This window comes from Quercus robur, chromosome 6, assembly GCF_932294415.1.
Source record: "Quercus robur chromosome 6, dhQueRobu3.1, whole genome shotgun sequence".
NCBI classification, from domain to species: Eukaryota; Viridiplantae; Streptophyta; class Magnoliopsida; order Fagales; family Fagaceae; genus Quercus; species Quercus robur.
In genome coordinates, this window is record NC_065539.1 from 5,370,958 (window position 1) to 5,396,544 (window position 25,587).

Sequence of the window (25,587 nt, forward strand, 5' to 3'; positions counted from 1 at the left end):
CGAAAACGTTATTGTTTTGTTATCTTTTAATTTTTTGTGAGAATCAAACTTTATTGTATTCAAATCAAGGAAAATTGAATATCAATTAAGCTAGAGGCTCAGTAATAATATATTAATGTCCCATAAAGAAACTAACAAATGATTGTTACACAAGAGAGCAAGCCCAATTAATAATAGTAGACAATGTGCCACAAGATTATCGAGTACTTATAGGTTTATATGAAAATATTTTGTAAAAAAATTATCTTTTTATTTCATGTATAGGTACTTATTAGGTAATATTATATTTGGAAATTAGTTATATTACATATTTACATGTCACTAAAAATTAAAAGAGAAAATGTGAATTTTAATATGATCGATATATTTTAGTATAAAAATATATTATTTGAATGAAATAAAAAATATTTAATTATTCTCACTAACTTAATTGAATAATTATTGTTATTTTTTTTAGTTTTCTATTGTGTGAATTATTAAATTTACTTGTGTGTTTTGATTATTATTTTTAAAATTGTTGTTAAAGCAACTAAAGTTGAACAAAAATGTCATATACTCATATTCTAAATGAATTGTTTTTAAATATAAATCCTAGAAAATGAAGTTTTTGATATTCTCACTATTCATATAGGAAAAACATGCTGTTACAGATTTGTAATGATTTTTTTTTACAATGAACAACTAGCATCACTCCTGATAATAGAAACAAAACAGGGGACAATTACCCAAATCAAAAGAGCCAAAAACTTTACAATTAAGAGACCATCTAACTAGAGTGTGGACAGCCAAATTAACCCACCTAGGAACCCACAAAACATAGAGATTAGACGAGACACACAACATACTTTGCATATCATAAAGGATGGGCCTAATTCTCCAAGGAGGGGGCTGACTAGGATCAATCAGAGCATCCTAACAAATCTTGAAATCAATCTCAATAATAACTGAATCAGCCTCCAGGTTAGTTGCCAAAGATAGAGATTAGACTCACAATGATTGACACTGTAATTTCAAGTAGTACTCACATTATAGCATTTGAGTTGCAAGTTCAAAAAAGATCACTTTGAGGTCTTTTAGATCTTTCTCCATTTTACACTCGCACAATTTACTCCAGTTGTTTCATTGTCAACAAGGAAGACTGTTGTTTATTATTTATCGGTATTGTCACATAGATGTGTGGTGTTCTGCATTAAGAGATGAGCTGCTATTCAGGTTATTGTAGAAAAACTGAGCAGCAAGACAAATTGTAGGGGTTTCAATGTGGCTTGCAAGTAGCACCAGCTTTAGTGTGAGTTACCTATAGATCACAAATGACTTACTAATTTTCGTGTAGGCATGAGCTTCATAGGCCAAACCCAAACTTCAAACCTAAGCCCAAACCCATCTTCACTCACATGGTCAGCTGGCTTTGTGATCATACTTGCGTTGATACAAGAAGCTGTGATCGAACAATGGTGTGTAAAGCACCAGAGCCGGCTCGATATATAGAGTTGGGGGTTTAAGGTGATAAGTTTAAGTGGAGTCTTTGTATTTAAATACCAATTAAATAAATTTATTTAATATTAACAAAACTAAAGTTAATTTGATAAATTAATACTGATGAAACTAAAGTTAATTTTATATAGAGAATCAAATATTATGATCTAAGAATAAAAATTTATTATTCTTTTAGAATGGAGGTTTAATTTATCTTATAGATAATGTGATGCATGCTAATAGATTTTGATTTTGGCATTAAGAAAGAAATATAGATTGTTTGGTGTGGGGAAATGTGAAAGATTAAATAGGTAATGTTTACAACCTGACAATCTATTTAATAGAATATTGACTTTCAATTGGATTGAATTTTTGTTGGTATAATATTTTAGAGACCTTTTTGACTGTGATAAAAATACTAAAATAGTACACAACTTAAAAAAAATTAAACAACTCAGAATCATCAAAATGCTAAAATTATTACAAATTTTACTACTTCTTACATAAAACACATAAATTGATGTGGCAATTAATGTAATTTGTGGATTTCAACAATCTAATAAATGAATATTTAATTTTTCAAGTAATCACAAAAATTGTAATATTTTTAACATCACTCAACAATTTTAGGCATTTTTATAATGACAAGTGACCTTTTTATAGAGGGTGGAATCATTAAAAAATTTGGGGCCTTAAGCCTCAGCCTAAGTTGCCCAGGCCTTGACCTGCCACTAGCCTCATCGACGTTTTGGCATCACCATTGTGGGTTTCAAGGTCATTTCACCGTTTTCTCTCTTTGGGTATGTATTTGATTTAGGGATTTTGAATCCCAATTGTGCATCTTATGTGTAAGTATGTGAGTTTAGATGGCCTTATTTATTTATTTATTTATTTTTTCCCTCAAAAATATTCTTCCACACAAAACCCAAGTTGACATTAAAAAAAAGACATTAAAATATATATATATATATATATATTTATATATATTTGACTACTAATCACATTTGTATATTCCGTCCATTCTTTTATGACAAGAACTATTTTGACATGATATCAAAATGTTAGGGCTTAAATTGACACATTTAAAATGTTAATAACTTAATTGACACGTAGAACAAAAGTTAGGAAACAAAATAGTAATTTAATCCTTAATATAAGCACTCTTTCTCACAAGTTGAGATAATATACAAGCTTATAAATTAAGGCCTAACTCAATAATATACATTGCAAGATCATCCAATTCATGGACATCCTAATTAATCTTGTACTCACATTGAAATTCCTCTCACATAAGGATGTGTGTACCATCTATAAATCTCATACATAAGACTCACCTATATATAATAGGGAAGAAGACTTATCGTTATACCTCATGTATATGCGGAATAATTTCTCATCATCACATTAGAGCATTTTGCAAATCATACGCATTTATAAATGTGTGTTAGGGTCATACTTGGAAACTCATAAGGAGAATTTGGTTTTGACTCTCCTCATTTTCACCTACAGTTCATATCCTGGGAACCTAGATTTTTCAGGAGCAAGCAAATCAAACCAGAGGCAAGCAGTTCCAGCGAGTCCTTGGAAAACAGAGGAGGCATGGGCAGCCCCACTAGCATGCCCGTCTGTAACAAGGTTCATTGCATTATGATACAAGAAGCTTGCAAATGCCTTTGCTCTTTCCTCATATATACTCTCTCCCGTGAGACGATAGAGAGACAGGAATGCATAGGCATTCCCAGCCACACCATCTGCAAGTCCCACCTTCTTCACCAATCCATTTTTCCATACCACTTCTCCTGCTTCTATTGCAGCATCACGGAATTCTCTATCTCCTACAAACACCTGATTAAAAGACAGAAAAAAATTGTTAGAATAATAGTTAAGTAATTAAATTCACAATTTTTTAATAGCTTATGATTTTAAGATACTTAGTAATTTATCATAGTATTAAAGTAACGTATTAAACCCACACGTGAGGAGGAGTTTCAGGATTACAATTAAATGATAAAATTCAATATTTCCTAATAACTTAAGTTTTTGGGATAACTGAAATTTATCACAAGTTGTCAATGGACTCATTTATTTTTGAAATGGGACTAAAATAAACAGAACATTTGCATCATTGGAAAAATAATTATAATGGTAATACTGTTTATGTCTCCATACATATGCATATATGTCAAATATTTCTGTAAGTGTTATTTCTGTTAGTGTTACTATCCACTGATTACACAATGCAATTGTTCTGAGCTTTACTAACCTTGGATGCCTTGCACAAGGTAAGGGCCATGCCGGTTGCACCATGAGACCATTGCACCAACTTGTCCCTTGGGTTTCCTTCACTTGAGGGGTAATTTCCACTATGAGGGAACCTCTTACTCATCATGTACCTCAAAGTCCCTTTAACATCCTCAGCATCTTCATTGGAGAGAGGGAAGTGAAGTAGCACTTGCAAGATTCCGGCAAGGCCATTGGCTGCGCCCCAGTACCTCGTTCCATGCCATCTGTACATCAATGGGCAGGCTGTGTTATCGGATGCCCCTGCCCTGCCCCCAGCTAACACAGCATCAACAACAGGCATGAGAAGATTACTAGGTACTGTTTCCTCTCCAAGATGATTGTTTAGGAACAAAGCAGCCCATAAAAATCCGGCTCGCCCATAAAGAAGATCATATGACATTCCAAAACCACCCTCTTCAGGTCCAATAGGGAGAGCTCTCTCTTGTGCTACCTGTACATGATTAAGCAGACAATTTTTAGACATGCTTGTTGCTTTTCGTGGACATGACATTTACTGCCTCATAACAATTAAGCAAATATCTTACAATTAACGAAATATCCGTTGTGATTCTTGTTTGTTAGAGTTGACTTGTTTTGTGGGAATGTTTTTATTTCTAATTTGTATAAATGCATTTTCGCAAGTCCCAAATTCCAACAAATTGGCACCAAAACTTTTATTGTCACAACAAACTAGTATCAGACCTCTAATGTTACAGAAAGTCCAAGGTTGATCTTAGGTTAAAGGTGATGTTTGTTGTAGGTATGAAATTGGTTTGAGATAGATGCGTGAATAAGTTTTATTTGATTATGGAACAATTATCATTTTGTTCGAGAATGAAAGCTTACTTTGTTAAGGTGGAGTTATTGCCAAGAAAAGAAATGGAAGAAGAAGAAGAAGAAGAAGAAGATGATTTGCTTGATGAAATTTAAGTCAAAATAAAGATTTGCTTAAAGAACTTATCACTCTTAATATCGTAATCCTTGTGCACCAATGAACAAGTAAACTTGTAGTACATTATAAAGAGTTTAGCAGTTTTGGCCTAAAAGTCCTTCTATACAGGGAGTGGAGAAGACTTTTAACAGAACATGAATGAAATTCTTTGAAAAATGGTGGAGTTATTGCCAAGAAAAGAAATGGAAGAAGAAGAAGAAGAAGAAGAAGATTTGCTTGATGAAATTTAAGTCAAAATAAAGATTTGCTTAAAGAACTTATCACTCTTAATATCGTAATCCTTGTGCACCAATGAACAAGTAAACTTGTAGTACATTATAAAGAGTTTAGCAGTTTTGGCCTAAAAGTCCTTCTATACAGGGAGTGGAGAAGACTTTTAACAGAACATGAATGAAATTCTTTGAAAAATGGTTTGATAGTTATTTTGAGGTGAATAATACACGCATAAGAGAGTTGAGAATTGGGTTTTTATTTTTATTTTTAGTAAAAGAACACCACTCGATATATTGGATTTTTGGGACCATGAGAGTGTTAAGTTTGTAAATTAGTGTTGAGAGTTTGTTATGTGTGTATTGAAATTTGGGTTAGTTTGTGTTTGGGATGATTATTAGTATTATTTATAAGATTGTGAGTTTCTTTTGTGGTAGTTATTAATGTGATTATAATTTTTTTTTTTTTTGAGGGCGTAATGTGATTGTAATTTAAATCATTAATAGTGGATTTTGGTTCGCGTTATCATGTATTTAGGCAAGAAGTTAGCCTAACCACATTAAACATATCATAGTCTTGTGTCCATGTTTTTTTTCTTTTCCTCTTTGGTTGTGAAAATGTACTTCCACAAACCCCAAATTTCAACAAACTAGCATCAAAATCTCTATAGTTTTTGTTTTGTGGTGTGTCTTTGTATTAAAATCTATTAAAATCTCCATAGTTATAACAAGCATTTTTTGTGATCCTCACTAATCCAGGATTCTGTAAAAGATTTCCATTTGTATAGCATTACTAAAGTATATACATCATGTGCCTCGACTAGATTTCTAGCAACCAAAGTGTTATTACAAATAATTCAGTTTCCCATCCTACAGCTAAAGATATCTCACAATACCTGCAATCTGAGCCTAAATTTTGGGGCATATAAGTTCCCTGCCATGCTATTCTGTTGGTTTAAGTGGTAAGTATGTATCTACTAAGCATAACATGAATTTCCAATATTGCCTGAATGGCCCTTAGGCTAAATGACACCATTTTCATGGGTGAGACCCAAGATTTGTCATGCTTAACAATAGCTGAACAGTGCACTGTGGCTATCTTTTACTATTCAAAAGTTTTTTTTTTTGAATGGGTTCACTGCAAGATAATCTCCACATGGGCTTTGGTTTTGTCCACACCTAAAGGGATTCGAATACTACCTACCTCCATAAACAATAAAAGATAAGTTGCAGGTCCACATTTAAAGAACCAAGGAATAAATTCCACTTGAAAGTAAAGGTGCTATCAATTTCATAAGTTAATTTCAAATCATCAATCATAGTATGAATAAATCTCTTATGTTAGAATATATTGTGATAGTGTATCTATGCTATTCCACTTTTTGTATTTTACTTTTTGTTCCTTTAAGCACAATTTGCCACACATTTTGTTTTCTTTCCTTGTAAAATAACTAAAGTTTAAAATGAAAATAAAATAAAATTTAATACATGAAAAATTGTGATGGGTGAAACATAAAGTAAAACACAACAATTGGATAAATGAAATATGACATACAGCAGTGGAATATTAAAAATGAAACAAAAGATTTTTATTCACTTTTTTCTACTAGAAAACCTTTATTTTTTGGGCAAATAAATATACTAAGAGATATGCAACCGATAAACCAAGATATATTTGGAGGTACTTAGCTATACGTGGAAGAAGAGAATGTTATAGGACAAGGATTCGTGACAACCTATATAGGTCCAAACGACAATTTAATTTCCAAGACATGTTGAACCTTTTTCTACTATTAAAACAAGATATGAAAATATGTGTTTTTGTCCTGATAATTATGGTAGTACACGCTATGTTTGGCAGTACTATAGAAAAAAACGTGACAATGAATCATTAATGGCCCAAAACAGATATTTTCCAAGATATGTAATTCTTGGTAAACCAAGATATGAAATGCCATGTGATGGGGAAAAAAGATTTTCAATACATCAATGACTTTGTTTGTTAGAGAAGAAGGTTGAAGATTTGTTGATACCTCAAGAAAGAGACTTAAAAACAGGTCACGTCTTTGATGGTCCCCTCGGTAGTTAGCGGCCACAGCACCAAGAGCGTAAACTCCACCTCTTCCACACAAAAATGTCACGTGCCTGTCCATTGATATCAACAACAAAAAATATATATATTTACCCCACACAAAGAAAAATCTTGTTCTGCAATGCAAATCAGTGGAACCAGTTCTAGCTATCCTTTTTTATCATTCAATGAACCACCGCCCCAGGTGGAAATTTATTAGCTTTTGACAAAGCTGAGCTACGTTGTATCAGACTTGTTATCTTTTAATATTATGCGCATCCATTTTTTAGGGCAAGGATTTGCTGTAACTTTGGTTGGAGTAAGTCCTACATAAAGGTGAATGTGGCAATATGTTAAAATGATACTTGTCCGGTTACTCTCTCTCTCTCTCTCTCATTATGCAAGACTTGCTACAACAGCAAATCCTTGCCCTATACCAAAAGACAAGATTGTCATATAATGCTCAATTATAAAGACCAAAAGACAAGATCATCATATAATGCCCAATTATAATATAATGCTCAATTATAAAGACAATCAACAAATAGCAAATATCATATAATGCCCAATTATAAAGACAATTGACAAATAGTAAATATCTTTACTGTCGACCTAAATCTCTTTTGCCCTTCAAATATGAATTTCGTTAACCGATGCTTTAGGGCATTCGTTTAAAAAATATTTTTTAAAATTTTTTTATAGAAAAAGAAAAAAAAATACAATTGATTTTTTAAATAATTTTAATATTTCCCATTAAAATTTTCCCCAAATAATTCATTAACAAATGTCCTAAAGGCATCCGCTAACTAAACCCTTCAAATATTAACATTCCTCCCTAGGGATATTGCAGCATCAAACATGATATTTTGAAAATGTTCCAAAACCGTTGATCAAGTTCAAACTCTCACACTTTGAATGCAAGTGCCTATAGCCTACCATTTGAGCCACTTGCACGGGTTAATTTTGTTTTATTGGTAGTAGAATTGTATAAGTAGAATATTCTTTGAGCACTTCGCTTAAGTATCAATTGTCATATCATATGCCTATTGACAGAATAATTCTTTTTAGAACGCACATTAAATGGAATATGGCATCTCATGCATGAAACGAAGGTTATTTTGTCTCATTGATTCTAAATTATCCCATCCGGACATTCGTTCATAAAATTCAAAAGAAAATATCATTTTAGATTTTAACTTTTATGTGTGTAAAAGAATAGTAATACTAGACACATTTTTTTATGATAATAATTGAAAAAAAAATGGTTAAAATTTCTCATTAAACTTTACCGTTCTAGTATAGTTAAATTGAAATATCTCAAGCATGCAGACCGACATTTTTGCTAATATTAAAATGAATTGAGAAGCACTGAATTTGTCTAAGATATTTCTTTGATTTTTTCGTGAATAGGTTTTATTTTTTATTTTTTTATTCCAAACCTCAAAAACTGAAATTTGGGATCCTCCGCAATGAACATAAAACCCTGTTTTGAAATTAGAGTTATTGATGTTCCTGCACATCTATCCAATCTAAATCAAGACACACACACACACACATCTATATATACTCATTTTCGTGCAGAAAAAATTCTTGGGACAACATTAACCGAGTCTTGTATATGAGTAATTATTAGTTACTCTTGAAGCACAAAAAATAATGTTATTTCCTTTTGCATTTATGGTGAGATTCACTTATTAAATTCATAGTAGACTCACACACGTCGGTTTCCACGAAGTTTACACACACCTTACCATAATAAATACCGAAAATGATTGACACTTTCCTAAACATAGAAATATGATCCACAAAGTGAAAAATAAATACACATAAATTACCTAGTGGAGGCACGTGCGACGACGGCACACGTGTCAACAATCTCGGCGGTCAACAGCAAGTCCTGCTGGCTACCGGTGGCCTCGTAGGAGCGGAAGCAGGTAAAAGCTGTCCCAAGCAGACCCGTATACACCGTCGGGTCCATACTCGTACCCATACCCGAATCCATACCATGTTGATGTTGTCTTATCCACGTCATTTGCACCACCTAAAAAATTGTTAAAGAAGCACCAAAACCTCAATTTACTCAAAACACTTTTATCAGCCGAGTTCGTAATAACTACCTGGTCTTTAAGAGAGATCGCTGCTTTCAAAAAAGCCTCCATGGGAAGGGACAACAAGCTCGTGCCCGCCGTTGGATCCATGTTCTGAATCATATCCAGCCGCTCGTTGTTGCTCTCCTTATCGTGTCCCTCCTGAGAAGATGCTAAGTACTCCATCACCGATGACACAATACTCTCTGAGTCTCTGTGTGTAAGTGTAAGTGTAAAAAAAGCTATAAGGTTGTGAAGGTTGTGAACTTTTGAAAGTGGCAGTGTGGAACAAAGAAACAAAGGTGATCGAATATGTAGGCAAAAGTATTAGAAAAACCTTTTGTGTGTGGCAAGGTGGAGCACTGTAATTGTACGAAACGGTCGGTGAAGTGTGGAAAGGACCAAGTTTACGTGTGCCACGTTTGCAAGTTTTTGGACCGTACGGATTTATTTATAAAAACCGTTGGATGCACGAGAATCATGTGCTATGCTTTTACAGATAAGTGCGGATAATGCTATTTGCGGGTGCGGGGCCAGAGTGTCTAAGAAGTAAAAGACTTAAAGACTTGAGATTAATTGTTAGTAATGCTTTATGGGGTGTACCAAACGACTGATTGATTCTCATTCTCATCTGATAAGACCCCAAGGTATAACCTCAAAAATTGTTGATAATTTCTTTGATAGGTATTTGTGGTTAAAAATTTCCAATCAAGACATGATTGGAACGTGGAATTTGGTGGATTGTCTGTTAACCAAACACTCAAATTGGTTTTGAATATTTAATTAGGAAATGATGATCAAGTGGGTGGGAAGTTCCCATGGGCTTAATGTTATACCACAAAAGGTCTCCACTAGATGATGTATACAAGCAAGGTAAACAATAGTATAATCAATGAAAAAAAAAAAAAAATATATATATATATATATATTATTGTATATAAACGAAACCTAATCCAAAAAAGAATTGCAGAAAATTGTTATATTTTACTTTATCTGTTTAGCTAAAGATTATAGGGTAAAATGCAAAACTGACCCTCTAACATTTTTCAAATTTTATTTTAGTTTTCTAACTTTGTTTTTGTTCATTTCAGTCCTCTAATTTTCAAGTTTATTCAATTAAGGCTTTTCCATCAACTTTTGTTATATGTTGTGGTTAATTTTCAATTTTTTTAAATTAAAAAAATTAATTAATGATTGAAAAATATTTCCCAAATTTTTTTTTTCAAAAAATTTTAACAAAAGTTAACGGAAATGCCTTAATTGAATAAATCTGAAACTTAGAGGACTATAATGAACGAAAGTAAAGTTAGAGGAATGAAATGAAATCTGAAGAATGTAAGAGAGTCAGTTTTGCATTTTAGTCAAGATTATATTAGAAGTTTCCATGATGAAAAGGGGATGGTATTATAATAATACAATGGTGTTCATGTCATCTAATAACTAATAAGTGCTCAACTGTTGGGACTCAAAAAAAAGAAAAAAAAAAAAAAGAAGAAGAAGAAGAAAGATATGCTCGAGGATTGAGATCGATCAAGTGCAATAGCTTTCAATTGCTAAAATTGAGAATTGAAAAAAAAAAAAAAGTAATTTACAATCTCAACCGTTGAATAAAAAAAGTGAAAAAATGTTAAAAAGTAAAAATGGTAAAAATATTTTGCGAATAGAGATTGGGGTAATTGCACCAGCATTGCACCCAATCCAAATCAAGCTCAACTACGCCCACGAATGCAGCCAAATAATTACAAGCAGCTATGGCAAAGCCAAAGGTTTTAGTTTCAAATGTAATGATTTGTGTTCGATTAATTACAAGCAGCTATGGCCTATGGGCGGAGACAATGTAGAAGTACCTGTGGGCTATGGCAAAGCCAACGGTTTTAGTTTCAACTTTCAAATGTAATGATTTGTGTTCTTCTCTGGTCAAAGAATAAGATGGAATATATGGAATATGTGATTAGTGCATTTAAACTATATACAACTTATATAATCCATGAATGAACAGGTTACATTCTCCAAAAAAAAAAAAAAAAATGAATGAACAGGTTAGAGTTATATTTAATGGGAATTGTTATTTGTTAACCAGTAAGGTCCTGTTTGGTAGTTGTGTTCAAGTATTGTTGTTCAAAATTATGTGAAAACACATGTTTAAAGTGCTCATAATGCAAAAAATGTGTTTGTTATCATGTTTCAAATAACTTATTTTAAAATATGAAGAAAAAAAGATATAATTATGCGTTTGATACGTGTATTTTTTTTTTTAAGTAATGAAAAGAATTCTATTTTATTTAGGGAAAAAAAAAAAAGGAAGAGAGAAGAGGACAAAGTGGTGGACCAGTGAGAGAAAAAGAAAGAAAAAAATATAATATTGATCAATTATGAGTGACGATGCACATTTTTTGAAAGTAAAAATACTTATTGATTTACATACATAAATTTATTGCGGTTGTGTATGGTTTTTTCTTCATATCATGAGACCACTCTCGTTAACAATATATTTAACTAGTCTCTAACCCGTACTATGCACATGAACCTATCTATTTGTGAGGTAGACTAAAATAATTTTATAAAATCTTAAATTAATTAAAAAACTATACTATTGCATGATTTACTCTTGTATGACTTTAATTTATATTACAATTTGATGAAGAAACCATTATTTGAACGTGCAATATATTGTTAAAAAAAAAAAACTCAAAATTCAAATATTAAAACTTCTGAAAGACCAAAAAATATTAAAGAATCAAATGATTGACTGCTTAGAAATTATTGAAATAGAACAAAATATATATGACTAAACAATAGATAAATATAAGAGAAAGATGGGTTACATTCAAAAGAATAATCCATGGCTATAACTATTGAAATGAATCAAAAGATTCAGAGCCTACAAATTATAGATAAAAAAAAATATATATATATATATATATATATATATGTATATGTGACTACACAAATTCAGATGTTAAAACTTCCAAAATGCCAAAAAAGATATACAATTAAAGAATAAATTATTGAAAAAATTTAAAAAATATACAACTATTCAAAAGAGTAATATAAGAAAAAGAAAAAAGTACACGAACCCATAAAGCAATAAGTTTTAAATTAATTTTAATGGGTCTAAACTTTAAATGAACCTTATTAACATGTGGCCCACGATAAAAAATATTGAGCAGGAGCCCATGTTGAAATAATGAATATCATACCTCCTCTTAATATATCGTATATAAGCTTTTTGCCCAAGAAATTAACATACTTTCATATTTTGAGGTGAAGCAAAGGCATATGCAGTAACAGTAACCTTAAATTTTAATTATTGCAAGCTTTTTTATCTTGTAAAAAAAGGCTAAAGAGAGTTTAGTGGTTCATGTACAAAAATTATTTTTTTAAAAATACATGAAAACCATAAAATCTTTTTTTTTTTTTAACAAAGTAGAATAGAAGAAAAAAACAGAAGAAGTGCTCATACCTCTACTCAGCTTTTAAAAAAAAAATATTGGACTTTGCACTAATTTTATAGTGTTCATGATTAACTTCGCAAATTTTGAGATAAATTATCAACTTTTGAGTTTGAGTTTAAGTTGGACTTGTTAGAGAGATATAGTTTCACTCCTTGTTAAGTTTGGACTAAACAAAAATAATTTTATTTTAAAAAAAAATGATAATAGTGAGTTTAAGTTTAAGTTGGACTTGTTAGAAAGATAGAATTTCACTTCTTATTAAGTTTGGACTAAACAAAAATAATTTTATTTTAAAAAAATGATAATAATGTGGCAAGCTCCGGAGAGGTTAATAAAAAGTCAAAAGTTTCGGTTATATATATATATATATATATATATATCCACTTGACTATTGATAAGGCACAACACCTTTGATCATAATCTTTTATTCATATGATATTTTAATACAAACATTGCTTACACAACTCAAATGAGAGACACCAAAAAAAATTTATTTTAAAAAAATGGTAATAATGAGTTTAAGTTTAAGTTGGACTTGTTAGAAAGATAGAATTTCACTCCTTATTAAGTTTGGACTAAACAAAAATAATTTTATTTAAAAAAAATGATAATGATGTGGCAAGATCTGGAGAGGTTAATAAAATGTCAAAGATTTCAGTTATATATATATATATATATATATCCACTTGACTATTGATAAGGCACGACACCTTTGATCATAATCTTTTATTTGTATGATATCTTAATACAAACCTTGCTTACACAACTCAAATGAGAGAGACCAAAAATATTAGGGGAAAAAATTGTTCCCAAACTGTCCAAAAAAAAAAAAATGGTACATTTGCTACCGTTTAAATTAAAAGGGGAAATTGAAATGGTACATTTTGTTTTCTTTTTAAAAAAATTAAAAGGGAAATTACAACTTTCCTAGGGAGAAAAATAAATTTGATAATTTTGTATATTTTTTTTTCACCACGCCAATTTCATGTTTGCGCAAAACAACCTTTAAAAAAAATAATTACAAACCACTAGTTCTTTAATGAACATGTGAAAAATTAAATATTGTTTGCTCACTTAAAGGATTTTTGTTTTATTCAAAAACCTTGAACAATAACTAGATAAAAATGAATCTATGGGCCTAATCAAATTATCAATCTAGATTAATCAAACTGCATGTGATATTCATGTTCGGACTAAAATAATATTGTAGACCTTTTCTTTTCTTTTTTCTTTTTTCAGTTGTAGTGACAGGCTAGCTAAACACCCTCTTGGTAATGTTTGCAAAAGTAGCATCATATTTTAAATAAAAATATGCTACGTTACTTGTCTACTAAGAGCTAATGCTCTATCAACATAAATTTTGGTTTGTTCAACCTTTTTTGTCTTTTGTAACAAGCAAAAATTGTGAGTTTGAGTAAGAAAGAAAAATTTTTAATATTAAAAAAAATGTTATGGTCACAACATTTTCACAATAAATTCTAAGTGGCAAGTTATTATTAACTATTATTAGTGAGGAAAAATTAATTTTAGTGATGGGTTCAAATTAGAATAATTAATAATTTACCACTAAAAATTTGTTAAAAAAGTATTGCAGAAATGTTGTCGACGTAACACTTATTATTTAATAGCACTATTACCTAAAAGTCTTAAAATAAGGAGAATTGGTGAGCCGCTCATTTTCTTTTCTTTCTTTTTTCTTCAAGTATGCCAATTTGGTTTAAGCTTGTTTTTGTTTTGTTTTTTTTTTTAATAATTTTTATATGTTAATTTTTTACTTAAAATATAAGCTTACATTGTAGAATGTAGACACACACAAAAAATGGCAAATATTATACATATTTGCAAAAAAAAAAATGATAAATATGGTATAAATTTTGCAAATGTGTACAACATATGCTAATTTTTGTGTATCTACAATATAAATTTACATTGTAAATACAATGTAAACATAGAGATATTGTGAAAATGTTGTGACACATGTATTAATTCTTTATGGGTCAAACTAAAATAAAATATAATAATAAAATATCAGGCTGAGATCTAACAAAACTAAAAATAAATGTATTGTATTGCGAAAATGTCGTGACATTTTGTTGTTATCATAATATTTTTCTCAACTATTGAGGTGTAAGTTTTTTATATGTCAAAATAAGATAATAAAATATTAGATTAGAATCCATAGCGGTTGAAAATAGAGGTTTAAGTATATGGTTTTATTCTTTTTCAAATAAAAATTCTATCTTAATTTTTTTTGCTCAAAGGAGCATCACGTGCCTCGCACGTTCCACCCAAATATGTTTATTGAGTTTAACTTGTAATTTTTTTCCCCCTTCTACTTTACCGTGCAAATACCCATATCGACTGAAAGGCTTCACCAGACACCACTTCAATGAGATTATAGCAGCATCATTTTGGTGCCCATCCTTTCCTTGTTTTTATTCTTTTTGGTCAATGTCGCTGACCCGCCATTGCTATTGGATTGGCATCAAAGAGGTGTGGTTTTCAAAGAATGGTTTTTTAATTTGTTGTGATTTGGTGAGAAATGAGAACTCTCTGATTGGGTCTGTTGGATAGTTTGGCTTTGCTTTGCTTTGGAGTTTTGGACATAATTAAAACCTATGAAGCACAATTGCATTTCGGGACTCGGGTGCGGGTGTGGGTGTAGGTGCGGGACTCAGCGATTAAAAAATTATTAAAAATATTTTTATTTATATTTTTAATATATTGTTAAGCATACTTTTTCACATTATATAAACATATACCAAATTTAAGTGCAATAATAGATAATAACTAAAACATGATCTTCATAAATTAAATACAACCCACAAGATTGAAACTAAAACATTCCATGATGTTCGGGTCAAGCTTGAGAGTTGAGACTTGAGATTGAGAGTGGGTCGGTGAGGTTGTGAGTGAGTTGAGAGTGAGATTGTGTGAGTGTGAGAGTGAGTTGAGAGTGAGAGTTTAGGCGTGACTCAGTGGCTAAATGTCTCAAAGACAAAGAGGCAGAGAGCAGAGCACACAGCACAGAGAGGCAGAGAGCAGTAGAGCACACAACCACACAGCACAGAGAGAGGAATGAAAGAGAGTTGAAGTTTGAATGAAGTGAGAATGTGTGAGAGAGTTTAGGCCCTTTAGGGTTTGTTATTAAGTTCAAACGGTGCGTTTTGCACCTTTTTTTTTTTTTTTTTTTTTGAATTTTGGCCTGAATTGGCCGTTTCGACGGTTTTGCCCGATACGGCTCGAGTTGGCGCGAATCAGCCCGATTCGGCCCGAGTCTGAGCCGCGTTGATGCAAGTCATGGTAAAAAAAAAAATGGACGCGGCACCGACATGCGAGCAGCGGCGTCCCTCGCGTGTTGCCGCGTTGGACGTGGGTGCAGCATGGGTTTTGCCGCGTCCGTGCATCCCATGTTAAAACTTGAAACGTTTCTTTTCTGTTAAATTTCTGGGGTTTGGTGATTCGAGAAGTTTTGAAGACTAGACTCTCTAAAGCGTTTAGTATTTGAGTAGAGAAGCAGAAAGTTGTGTAATTCCAAGACTATTGGAAATTTTAACCAACATTTGTAAATTGTATTTTTACCATAAATACAAAGTCACACCAATGAGTGTGTGTGTGTATATATATATATATATATATATATCTCTATGATTCCCTCTGGACAGCACATGCTGACAGTCTTGCTGACCTACGATGAATAATTAAAAAATCAATTTTACTGTTTACTATTCACTGTTTAATAGTGTTTTATTTTGTCTATAAAGGGGATGTCTCTTTCGGGTTGGATCATCACAAAATTTTCCTAGTTTTCAAAATTTATGTATATATATATATATATGTGTGTGTGTGAATATTTTTTTTTTCAACCTATGACTTTTGGTATATCATCAGACTAAAATACTAATCAATTTTTTATATTTACTTGGATACTCCTCCTCATCTCTGGTGTGACAACATATCAGCACTAGCATTGGCATCCAATCCTATTTTTCATGCCAGAACAAAACATATTAAAGTGGATTACCATTTCATCATAGAAAATGTCATGAACAAGGATTTGGTTGTTCATTTCATTTCCACTAATGACCAGATAGCTGATAAAGCAAGGTGAAGATAGTCAAGCTGTTACAAGTGAAGAAAAGAAAACGACATGTAGCATCGTAAAGAAAAGATCTAAGATTACTACTAAGAGCATCCACAATAGTGGTGCTAAAATGCTATTTTTAGCACCACCATATACAAAAAGAGTGCTGCAATAGTGGTGGTATAGGTAAATTTTTTACCTATATTACTACAGTATTTAGTTATATATGGCTGTGTATTATACCTGAAAGCAAAAAAAAAAAAAAAAAAAAAAAATTACTTTTTTATTCTCCCTCTATTTAAAATTACTTTTTTATTCTCACAACTCTCACCTCGGTCAAGATCATGAAACTGAGCCTCTTGATGCAGGTCTTATCGGCCGGTACTGAATCGGACAGAGTATCGGCTTCGGCGTCTGCCGTTGCAACATTGGCGAACCACGACGGCGAAGACGCGATCACAAATTCGGTGGTGTATAGCGGCAGCGGCAGCAACAATGGCGGCTGCTGTGGCAGCAGTGTGGCTAGGATTTTCTACAAGTGGGTGAACTACGGGAAAGGATAGAGAGGGAGGTGGTTCATGCTCGAAGATGATGTGCTTTCGTACTACAAGATTCACGGTCCGAACAAGATCTTGACGAGTCCGGCGAGAGAGAAAGGAGTCAGAGTGATCAGTGAGGACTTAATCAGGTACATGAGGAAAGCCAATTGGAGTAGCAGTAGTAGCAACCGCTTCGATAGCTCCGCTAAGCAATGCAAGCCTTTTGGCGAAGTGCATTTGAAGGTATGCTTTTTATTTTTATTTTTAATAAAATTATTTAATTATGATGATACAGTTTGTTTTTGATATGTAGTGGTAGTATTAGGATTTACTATAATTGGTGCTGATGTGTCAGCATGGCAATGATGGCGGCGGCGGCAATGGTGGAGGTGGTAGTAGTGGCTGCGGTAGCGGTTGCGGTGGTTATGATTGTTGTTTATTGTATTAGATATATTATTTTATTGTGATGTTTATATTATTTTATTGTGTTAAAAACTAAAATAGATCCACTGATATTGGATGTTTTGTAAAGTGATTAGATAAAATAGATAAAATAACTTTTTATGGTGTCAAATAGCTAAAATAAATAGCATCACTATTGTAGGTGCTCTAAAATGTGGGTGGTTTAGGATAACAGTATAGTGACAAAATCTGTTATAAGGCATTACACGTGTTAGCACTGTATTGGTCAGGTTAAGAGGTTGTTACGTGGTTAGATTAGGCGCCAAAGCTCTACTGTCATCTACATAAACATTGTATCTTCCTCATTGATATTTATCCAAGATAGAAATTCAATTAAAGAATTAATGCTTCTAGAATTCTCTCTAAGAATTACTTTGTTTTTGCTTGTGTTCATTGTTTTTGCTTTGCATAATGCACTTGGTGAAAAATTAAATATTATTCGCTCACTTAAAAGGATTTTTTTTTTATTCAAAATTTTTGAATGGTAACGAGAAAAAAATGAATCATAAATAAGGTGTAATTAGCCATTCAGCTAGATTAATCATCTTTCTTTTATTTTTCTATTTTTGAGAAAAATCAGCTAGATTGATCAAACTGCATGTAGTACTCCTGTTCCAACCAAAATAATATTGTAGACTTTTTTTTTTTTCTTTTTTTAGTTGCAGTGAGTCAGTGACAAGCAAAATAGAAGCCCAATAGGTTTTAGTTAGTTCAATTAGTAAAATCGCTGATAGTTGAATATGAGATCTGAAGTTTAATCCTCGCCTACACTAAAACTGATTGGTGTCTTGATTTAATAATGAAGAATTATTATCAAGAGCGGATGATATAAGTTTAAACCCGATAAAAAAAAAAAAAAAAAAAAAAAAAAAAAAAAAAAAAAAAAAAACCAATATCGCAAGCTACAGCCCAAATAACCCTTTTTTTTTCCCCTTTTTTTCTTCCTCTCTTACGTCCATATGTTTCAAACCCACTTGGAAAGCTGATTGAGGAATTTGGGGGTGTGGTCTGGACTCTGGAGGGTGGGTTTTTTCATTATTCATCTTTGGACTCAAGAAAAAGACTGCGAGTGGGCTAGGAGAGTTTTTAAATATACCCGTAAGTGATACACGGTACTGTACAAGTCAAGCACATTGTGAAGTCTATAGCTTAATTTACACTAATGCGGAGCCTATAATTTTAATTTTCGGTCCAAGTACCATCAATCTTAAATTCTTGTCCATCACCGTTAATGCCCACTAACTAAATCCCTCCAACTTTAGAGAGCTGCTAATTTATAATATTTTCACAACAAATTATAGATGGTTAGTTGTTATTGGTTCTAATTTTAACCAACTACTAAAATTAATTTTCTACCACACCAATAACAACCCATAACAACTTGCCAAAAATTGCATTCCTTTAAGCATCTATAAAAGTAAAAGGAAACATCAACTAAAATCTTTACTTACCAAAAACGACAACATTTACTTCGCTACTAAAAGTGGACAATATCGATTACACACTTCTCTATTATACACAAAATACACACATTTCAGTTTTTTAATTGAAATCGTGACTTCAAATCACAATTTCAGTTCAAAAAATAATTTATGTGTAGGTGTGTTTAAGAGACATTTCCCAAACGAGTTTCCTCCGTGTTTGGCAGCATGAGTATAACTCTCCCACGCTCTTCCTGATGACATCGCTCTATATTTACCTCTTTGTGAAATGTTAAGGCAAATTGTAGTTGTTAATTGATTTTGAGTTAGCCCCTTCCAAGACACGCAGCTATACTTCATGACCAACCACTGTTGGCATGAGTAGCAAGCTCGTCTCTCTATATGACGCACGGCAAAGCTTTGAAAACAACCCCGACTCTAATCACTCAAGACTGATGGAGAGTTGAGAATGTTGTTCTTTATTAAATCTTTGCCTGCTAAGAGGACGCAGTAAAGGGGCAGAATCATCAACAAAAATCTGCCTGTCTAGCCAATCGAATGTGACTAACTATGATTAAAATTCACATTTTGAGAGAACTACAAGAGCATTGAGTTTTGGGTGGCCGTGGAGAATGACTTGGTAAATAATAAATAAATAAAAGTGAAGCAACATAAAGAAGATGAATTACTAATATTCACTCTCCCTGTATAAATGATGAATTGACTGTACATAATTATAGATGATTGGGGAGCGTGTTCATATCATAAGTTTCCTGTGGCAAGGTTTTTTTTTTTTTTTTTTTTTTTGGTATAAATAATCTAGATGACTAATCTACTGCAAGAATCAAAACTGAGGTGGAAAGAAAAATTTGTGTACTCCCAAAGTGTCTATTCAATTGATGGTTTCGGTTGGGGGGGAACTTTTTCTTCGTATAAGATCTCCAAATCGCCGTAGTAATGCTTTCTTCTTTCTTGAGTTTCTATCATTGTCAAAATCATCAGAAAGGGCTGCATCTAGATGATAAAAATCTTCTAATTGTACTTTCTGTCCATCATCTATGGATACAGAAGATGACTTTATCCTGTGATGGGCTGCTAAATCTTGTGAACTTAAAATGTCAAATATTGAGCCCCCAAGTGCCTCATCATTTTCAGGGCCCTCATTCACATCCTTCTGTTTATTGTGAAGTTTCATCTCCTTGAGATTAAAACTAGTAGTTTTGCTTATGTTGCCATCTATACGTTCTTTATCTATTGAATTTTGAGTCCTGAAATTCCTTCCTAGTTCCTTATCTTCTTTCTTTGACTCCTTTCTCGATGATTTATCCTTATCGTCTTTCTTTAACTCTGTTTTTGATGTCTCAGAAAGCAACCGGTTCATCGCTTTGATGTTCCCAAAAGCAGCAGCTTCATTAATCCTAAGGTTCTCAGTCGCTCGAGTAAGGTAATTCAAGGTGTCCTCCTTTTCGGCCAGGCTATCCTTAAGTTGTGAATTTTCAACCTGAGCAATCCCTGCGGCTTCTTTCGCAACATTAGCTTCATTTAAGGCCTGTTTAAGTATATCACGCAACTTCTGATTTTCTTCCTTTGATGCTGTAACCATGTTCTTGGCTTCTGTAAGAAATTCAAGCAGTCTACTGTTCTCTTCTTGCGCAGCAAACCTCTCCTCTTCAGCTCTTTTGATACATTCAACAAAGCCAGTTTCTTTCCCATTCCATGCCAAGAGTGAATCTTCAGCTTCTAATCTCAACCTTTCTGCAGTATTTTTATATAGATCAGCCTCTTTCCTTGATTCATCTAAAACTTCTTTATGCTTGTCTTCCATGATCTTTAACAGCACCTTCAAATGCTCTGCCTCCACTTTTGTGTACTCTAGCTCTGCTTGTGTTACACTCAGTTTCTCCTTCACCTCGTGAGCTTCTGTTGCCACTTCTTTTAGTACTACTGCCAAATCATCCATTGCCGTCTTGCCATTCTCTTCTGCCTCAGCTGCCAGCATCAATTCATTTTTAAGCAACTCCATTTCCTCCATGAGACTCTTGACCTTTGAAGAAGCAAGCCTCTCACCCTCCTGTGCATGAGCCAAATTTTCGTTTGCTAATAGAACCTCAGAGTTGAGATTCTCCAATGCTTTTTTTAACAAAAGGTTTTCCTCCAAGCAACTTTGGGATGCATTGCTTTGCCCGTATGAACCCTTCAATTTCTCCACCTGCTCACGGAGAGAAGCAATCTCAAGCTTTGACTCTTCAAGCAAAATCTTGTTTTGCTCGAGTTGTTCTGTCTGTGCCAGCATCGAATCAAATATTTTTTTTTCCATTTCCTTTCCTTTCTTTATTTCTGCCTCCAATTCCTGAATTCTGATCTTACTTTCGGACAATAAGGCTTTTGTGTTAGCCTCAGAGGTTTTCAGAATACTTGATTCCCCTTTGAACTTATCTGATGAGGGGTCTCTCTCTGCCCGATTGAGCTCCAACTGTTTTGCCTTCTCGAGTTCAACTTTCAAAGACTCGAAATTCTTGTCTTTGTTGCTTAATTCTTGACTCACAATCGACAATGAGTCCTTTACTGAATTCAGCTCCATTTGTATAAGTGCCACCTTATTTGTAGACAATGCATCACTAAGCTTCATGTTGGCCTCCTCAGCCACCTTTTTCATCTCTTTCAGCTCATCAAGTGCTTGATCCCTCTCTTTTTCAATGTCATATAATTGCCCCTTCCTCATCTTCAGCCCCTCCTCTAGCTGTCCCATATGCTGCTGCATCTTGAAACTTCTATAATCCTTTTCTACCAAAAATTAACATAAAATTTACCAATCATGTATGATCAAAATCAAGGTAAATCTTTTTCTTTTTTTTTTTTTTTTTTGTCTAACAATTCAAATTCATTGTTTATCAAAGAAAATCTTGGAGAAGCGTTCAATAAATCAAAATACAAAAACTTAATCATCATATTGATACAAAATTCAATAAAATCCTACTTTAAATGAGATAGAAATCCAAAATTAAAAAATCAATACCTTAGATATATTGGCAAATTCAAGGCCTTCCTGCCGCGGAGACTCTGAAGGATTAATTTCCACTCTTATAGGGCTCCCTTGTCAATATTGTGATGCAGGGATGGTCTTAGCCTCGCTGTCCAATAAAGGAACCTTTTTTTTCCTTTTTACTAAGCAAGCACAAAAGACCCCAGATCTAAAAACCAAGAAATGCATGAAATAAGAGATTGAGATATTCAAATAAACAACAAAAGCGTTGAAATTGAATTGAACCCACCAAAGGTAAAGGACAAAAAAATGAACTAAGCATGAACGGAAAAACTAAGAAAAGGATTACAATATCCTTATAAAAGAAAGCATATGAATTGTCATAGAACATACGAGAGAATACAGAGTAGAAGGAAACAAAGCACTAAAGGTTAAGGCAACGTAATGAACTTGGTGGTGGTTGGTTTTTTGTGTATTTATATTTGTTTATTCAAAATACGTAAACCAATAAAAAAAAAAAAAAGTAGACGAGAAAAACTAGAATTTGGAGTGCTTTTTTGGGAGGAATGGATTAAAAGAGAGATGAGTGAATAATGGTTAGGAAGAATAGTCCGAAGTTGGCGGGTTTTCCATTAATGGAACCAATGGCTCCAAAGTCTAACGTAGCGGCAAAAGTGAAAAAGTGAGAGGTGGTTGGGAGTTTTTGGTGTTTGAATTCGGACGTAGAGATAGACATCGACATAGTAGTAGTTTCTTGTTTGGCCAACTTTGGACCAAAACTTCCATATTCTGAACGTTGACAACATTGTGCGAATTCCTACCGTTGTTTTGTTTCTCTTTCTAACCGCTGATTGGGTCCTTTCGGAGACCGTTCCAATAACTACTAAGTAAAGAGTAATGCTACGGACACAAAAAATTTGGCAACATTTTTCGCACATTAGTTGAGTTTGCGAGCTTTTATTAGTTTTCACATGTGTGATATCACTTTTTTAACTACTATTAACAATCTACTACATCATTAGGTGTCAAATTATTTATTAATTTTTTTTGTTTCTAAACTTTTTTAATAAAAAATTGTCCAATACACAAAAATGGATAGAGTGGTATACTTGGGTTTGGATCACCTTAAGACTTATTTACTAATACACACAAAAATTTTCACAGTTTTTTTTTTTGTGTATGTGGATTCGAATCTTAAATCTCTATTCAATTATAATTACCAATTGAGATCTCATATAGCATTGACAGCTATAAATTGTGAATTTTTTGTGATTTATTGTTTTTCTAGCTTTTACCAAATTTTAAAGAGAATATATTTTACCAATTTCTCCTATAAGCTTTTAAATTTCTTCTTCTTTTGTCGTAGATGAATACACAATTTATTTCCTCCGCACTCTTCCATTTTTTTTTTTTTTTTTAAGTTCTTTTTTACCAATATCTTCAATATACTTTCGTCAGTAGGTGAATAGTGAGTACACAAACACAATTGTCTGCAAATATTGCCCAATGAAGCAAAAACTTTGTAGGGATTAGCTCTCTAAAAGTTCCCCCAGTGATAAAAATCATTATAATAAACTCCACCGGAATCTATTGGGAAGGTTTGAAGGTTCAACATACGCAAGAGAGGTCTCTCTTGTATACTTTTTGGCGTACTGGAAATTTCTTCTTCTGAAAGTTGAATTTTATTTTGTCAACCAAAATAAAATAATATAAAGTTTTCAATGCATTCATAGGCTCATAAACAACTAGCAAATTAGCTAAAAAAAGTTAATATAAAAATCATGCCTGCTTTTTCTCTAATAATTAAGCCTCAAGGAGACGCGTCTTTTAAGGCTAAACAAATCCTCTACTCAACCTGCCTAATAATAGTTTTAACTCTTCCGAGGGGCTGCCAAGAAATGAATAAATATCACACGCTGAATTTTGAACCTTGAAGACCTCTATGTAAAAATGTGAACTCATGGATCCACACTGGAGAAAATACCACCATAGAATTTACAACATAATTGACAAAATCTAATTCAAATCAAAGAAGCTGTATGACCAACAAATTCTTAATCAGGAAGTATCCAATGCAAGAGGTTTCCAGATGGCTTAACGATGCATGCAATATTCAAGTGGTATTGTCAATGTCATCGATACATGATATTCTTTAAGGAAAATGTTAACCAATGCCCTAAAGACATTGGTTTATGAAGTATTTTTAAAAACATTATATTGGAAGAATGACAAAATAATAAATGTTATTATATTTTTCATGAAAGTGGTATTAAAACTTTCTTATTATGGTTTATTAACAATTGCCCTAAGGACATCCGTTAACATGACTCATTCTTTAATAACAAGGCATTCCAACAATCCAACCAATAATGTTCTTTAAGATGCAGTATTGTTTTTCTGTCTTTTTTAGCATGGTACCAAAAAAAAGATCCACTAACATCATGTCACAAATATATCAATACACTCTCAAGATAGTTTCTATATTATATTAACGCTTCTACAAAGCCAAAACATAGACTAGATTATCCTGACAAAACATGTGCTTTGAAAAAAAACAAAACAAATCTTTTGTTAAAAGTTAAATCTATCTGTATGATTTTCCTTATAACCTTACTTAGCTACTGAAAATTGATTTAATTCCACATTTGAATAGACACAGTAGGCTACTAGAAGAGAACCCCAGACACCTGATTCTGCTTCATATGGCCTTCACCAGCTGACCTGCCCGACTCAATATAAATCAACCAGGCAAGGCAAGGCAAGCATAATACCATAGCCATTGACCATTTAGTCAAACAAATTCATACTCACATTCACCTTGCCATTTGGTTCAAAACTAGAGCCTTTCTCATAGAGGCCATGCTGTGCAAATGCAAAGTAGTAACGGTGTTGGAAGAAACAAGGTCAGGACTGTGAATTTGACTAAAAGCTAACTACATGCAGAGGCATTTAGTTTAATTCAAAACCATTTTTGATAAGAAGAACGAGAATTTGTCTTCCTTATTTGAGGGATGCAAGAGTAGAACATGCAGTAAAAACTGAAGCAAACCCATCAGTCTAATATAGAAAAATGACAAGGTAATCACAACAACAACACACGAGTCTACCATAGCAATAGCAGGGAATTCGAAGACACCATTCCTCACAGGCATCAAACTGAAACAACCTCTTCAACTACGCTTCAAGACACCCATATTGCCAAATACAATGTCTTTTGTTAGCATTTCATCAAACAATTGGCGGGTTAATTCAACCTTGCAAGCGTATACATCATTGGTTGAGAGAAGTTTTAACAGTTTAACGAGTGGAGGGAGGACGTGGCACGGTAAGTGGGCTTTAGGTTTAGGCCCCCTATACAGCGGGAATTAGATGAGGACGAGTGGGAGTTCTTCAGGTTCAGGATAGGAATTTGAATTTTCGGCATGCTGTCTGGGAACGGTTGGGAAAGCAGGGGACAAGCATAAGTGGGAACTTCCAAGTTCGAACTTGGAAAAAGATGAATGAAGAAGGAAAATGCTATAATAAAGCACTTTCTTTTAAAAATGAGCATTTGCACCTAGCATGC

The 25,587-nt window shown here is 32.9% G+C and overlaps 2 protein-coding genes across 3 annotated transcripts; both read right to left on the reverse strand.

Moving 5' to 3' along the window:
* Positions 1–2,597: 2,597 nt before the first annotated feature.
* LOC126732427 (lanC-like protein GCL1) lies at positions 2,598–9,557 on the reverse strand. Its single transcript, XM_050435272.1, has 5 exons — positions 9,109–9,557; positions 8,827–9,032; positions 6,954–7,065; positions 3,740–4,210; positions 2,598–3,321 (listed from the first exon to the last, which is right to left on the reverse strand). Exons 1-5 carry the CDS (start codon positions 9,262–9,264, stop codon positions 2,980–2,982), a joined length of 1,287 nt encoding a protein of 428 aa, XP_050291229.1. The 5' UTR covers positions 9,265–9,557; the 3' UTR covers positions 2,598–2,979.
* A 10,154-nt stretch (positions 9,558–19,711) lies between these two features.
* On the reverse strand, positions 19,712–22,711 carry LOC126732429 (putative WEB family protein At1g65010, chloroplastic). Of its 2 annotated transcripts, none has more exons than XM_050435274.1 (3): positions 22,416–22,711; positions 22,056–22,230; positions 19,712–21,818 (listed from the first exon to the last, which is right to left on the reverse strand). In XM_050435274.1, the coding sequence occupies exon 3, from the start codon at positions 21,798–21,800 to the stop codon at positions 19,932–19,934; it is 1,869 nt and encodes a 622-aa protein (XP_050291231.1). In that variant the 5' UTR covers positions 21,801–21,818; positions 22,056–22,230; positions 22,416–22,711; the 3' UTR covers positions 19,712–19,931. The 2 variants fall into 2 exon arrangements, with proteins under 2 accessions (XP_050291231.1, XP_050291230.1); XM_050435273.1 differs by having other exon boundaries at positions 19,712–21,823; positions 22,416–22,710.
* Between the last annotated feature and the right edge of the window lie 2,876 nt (positions 22,712–25,587).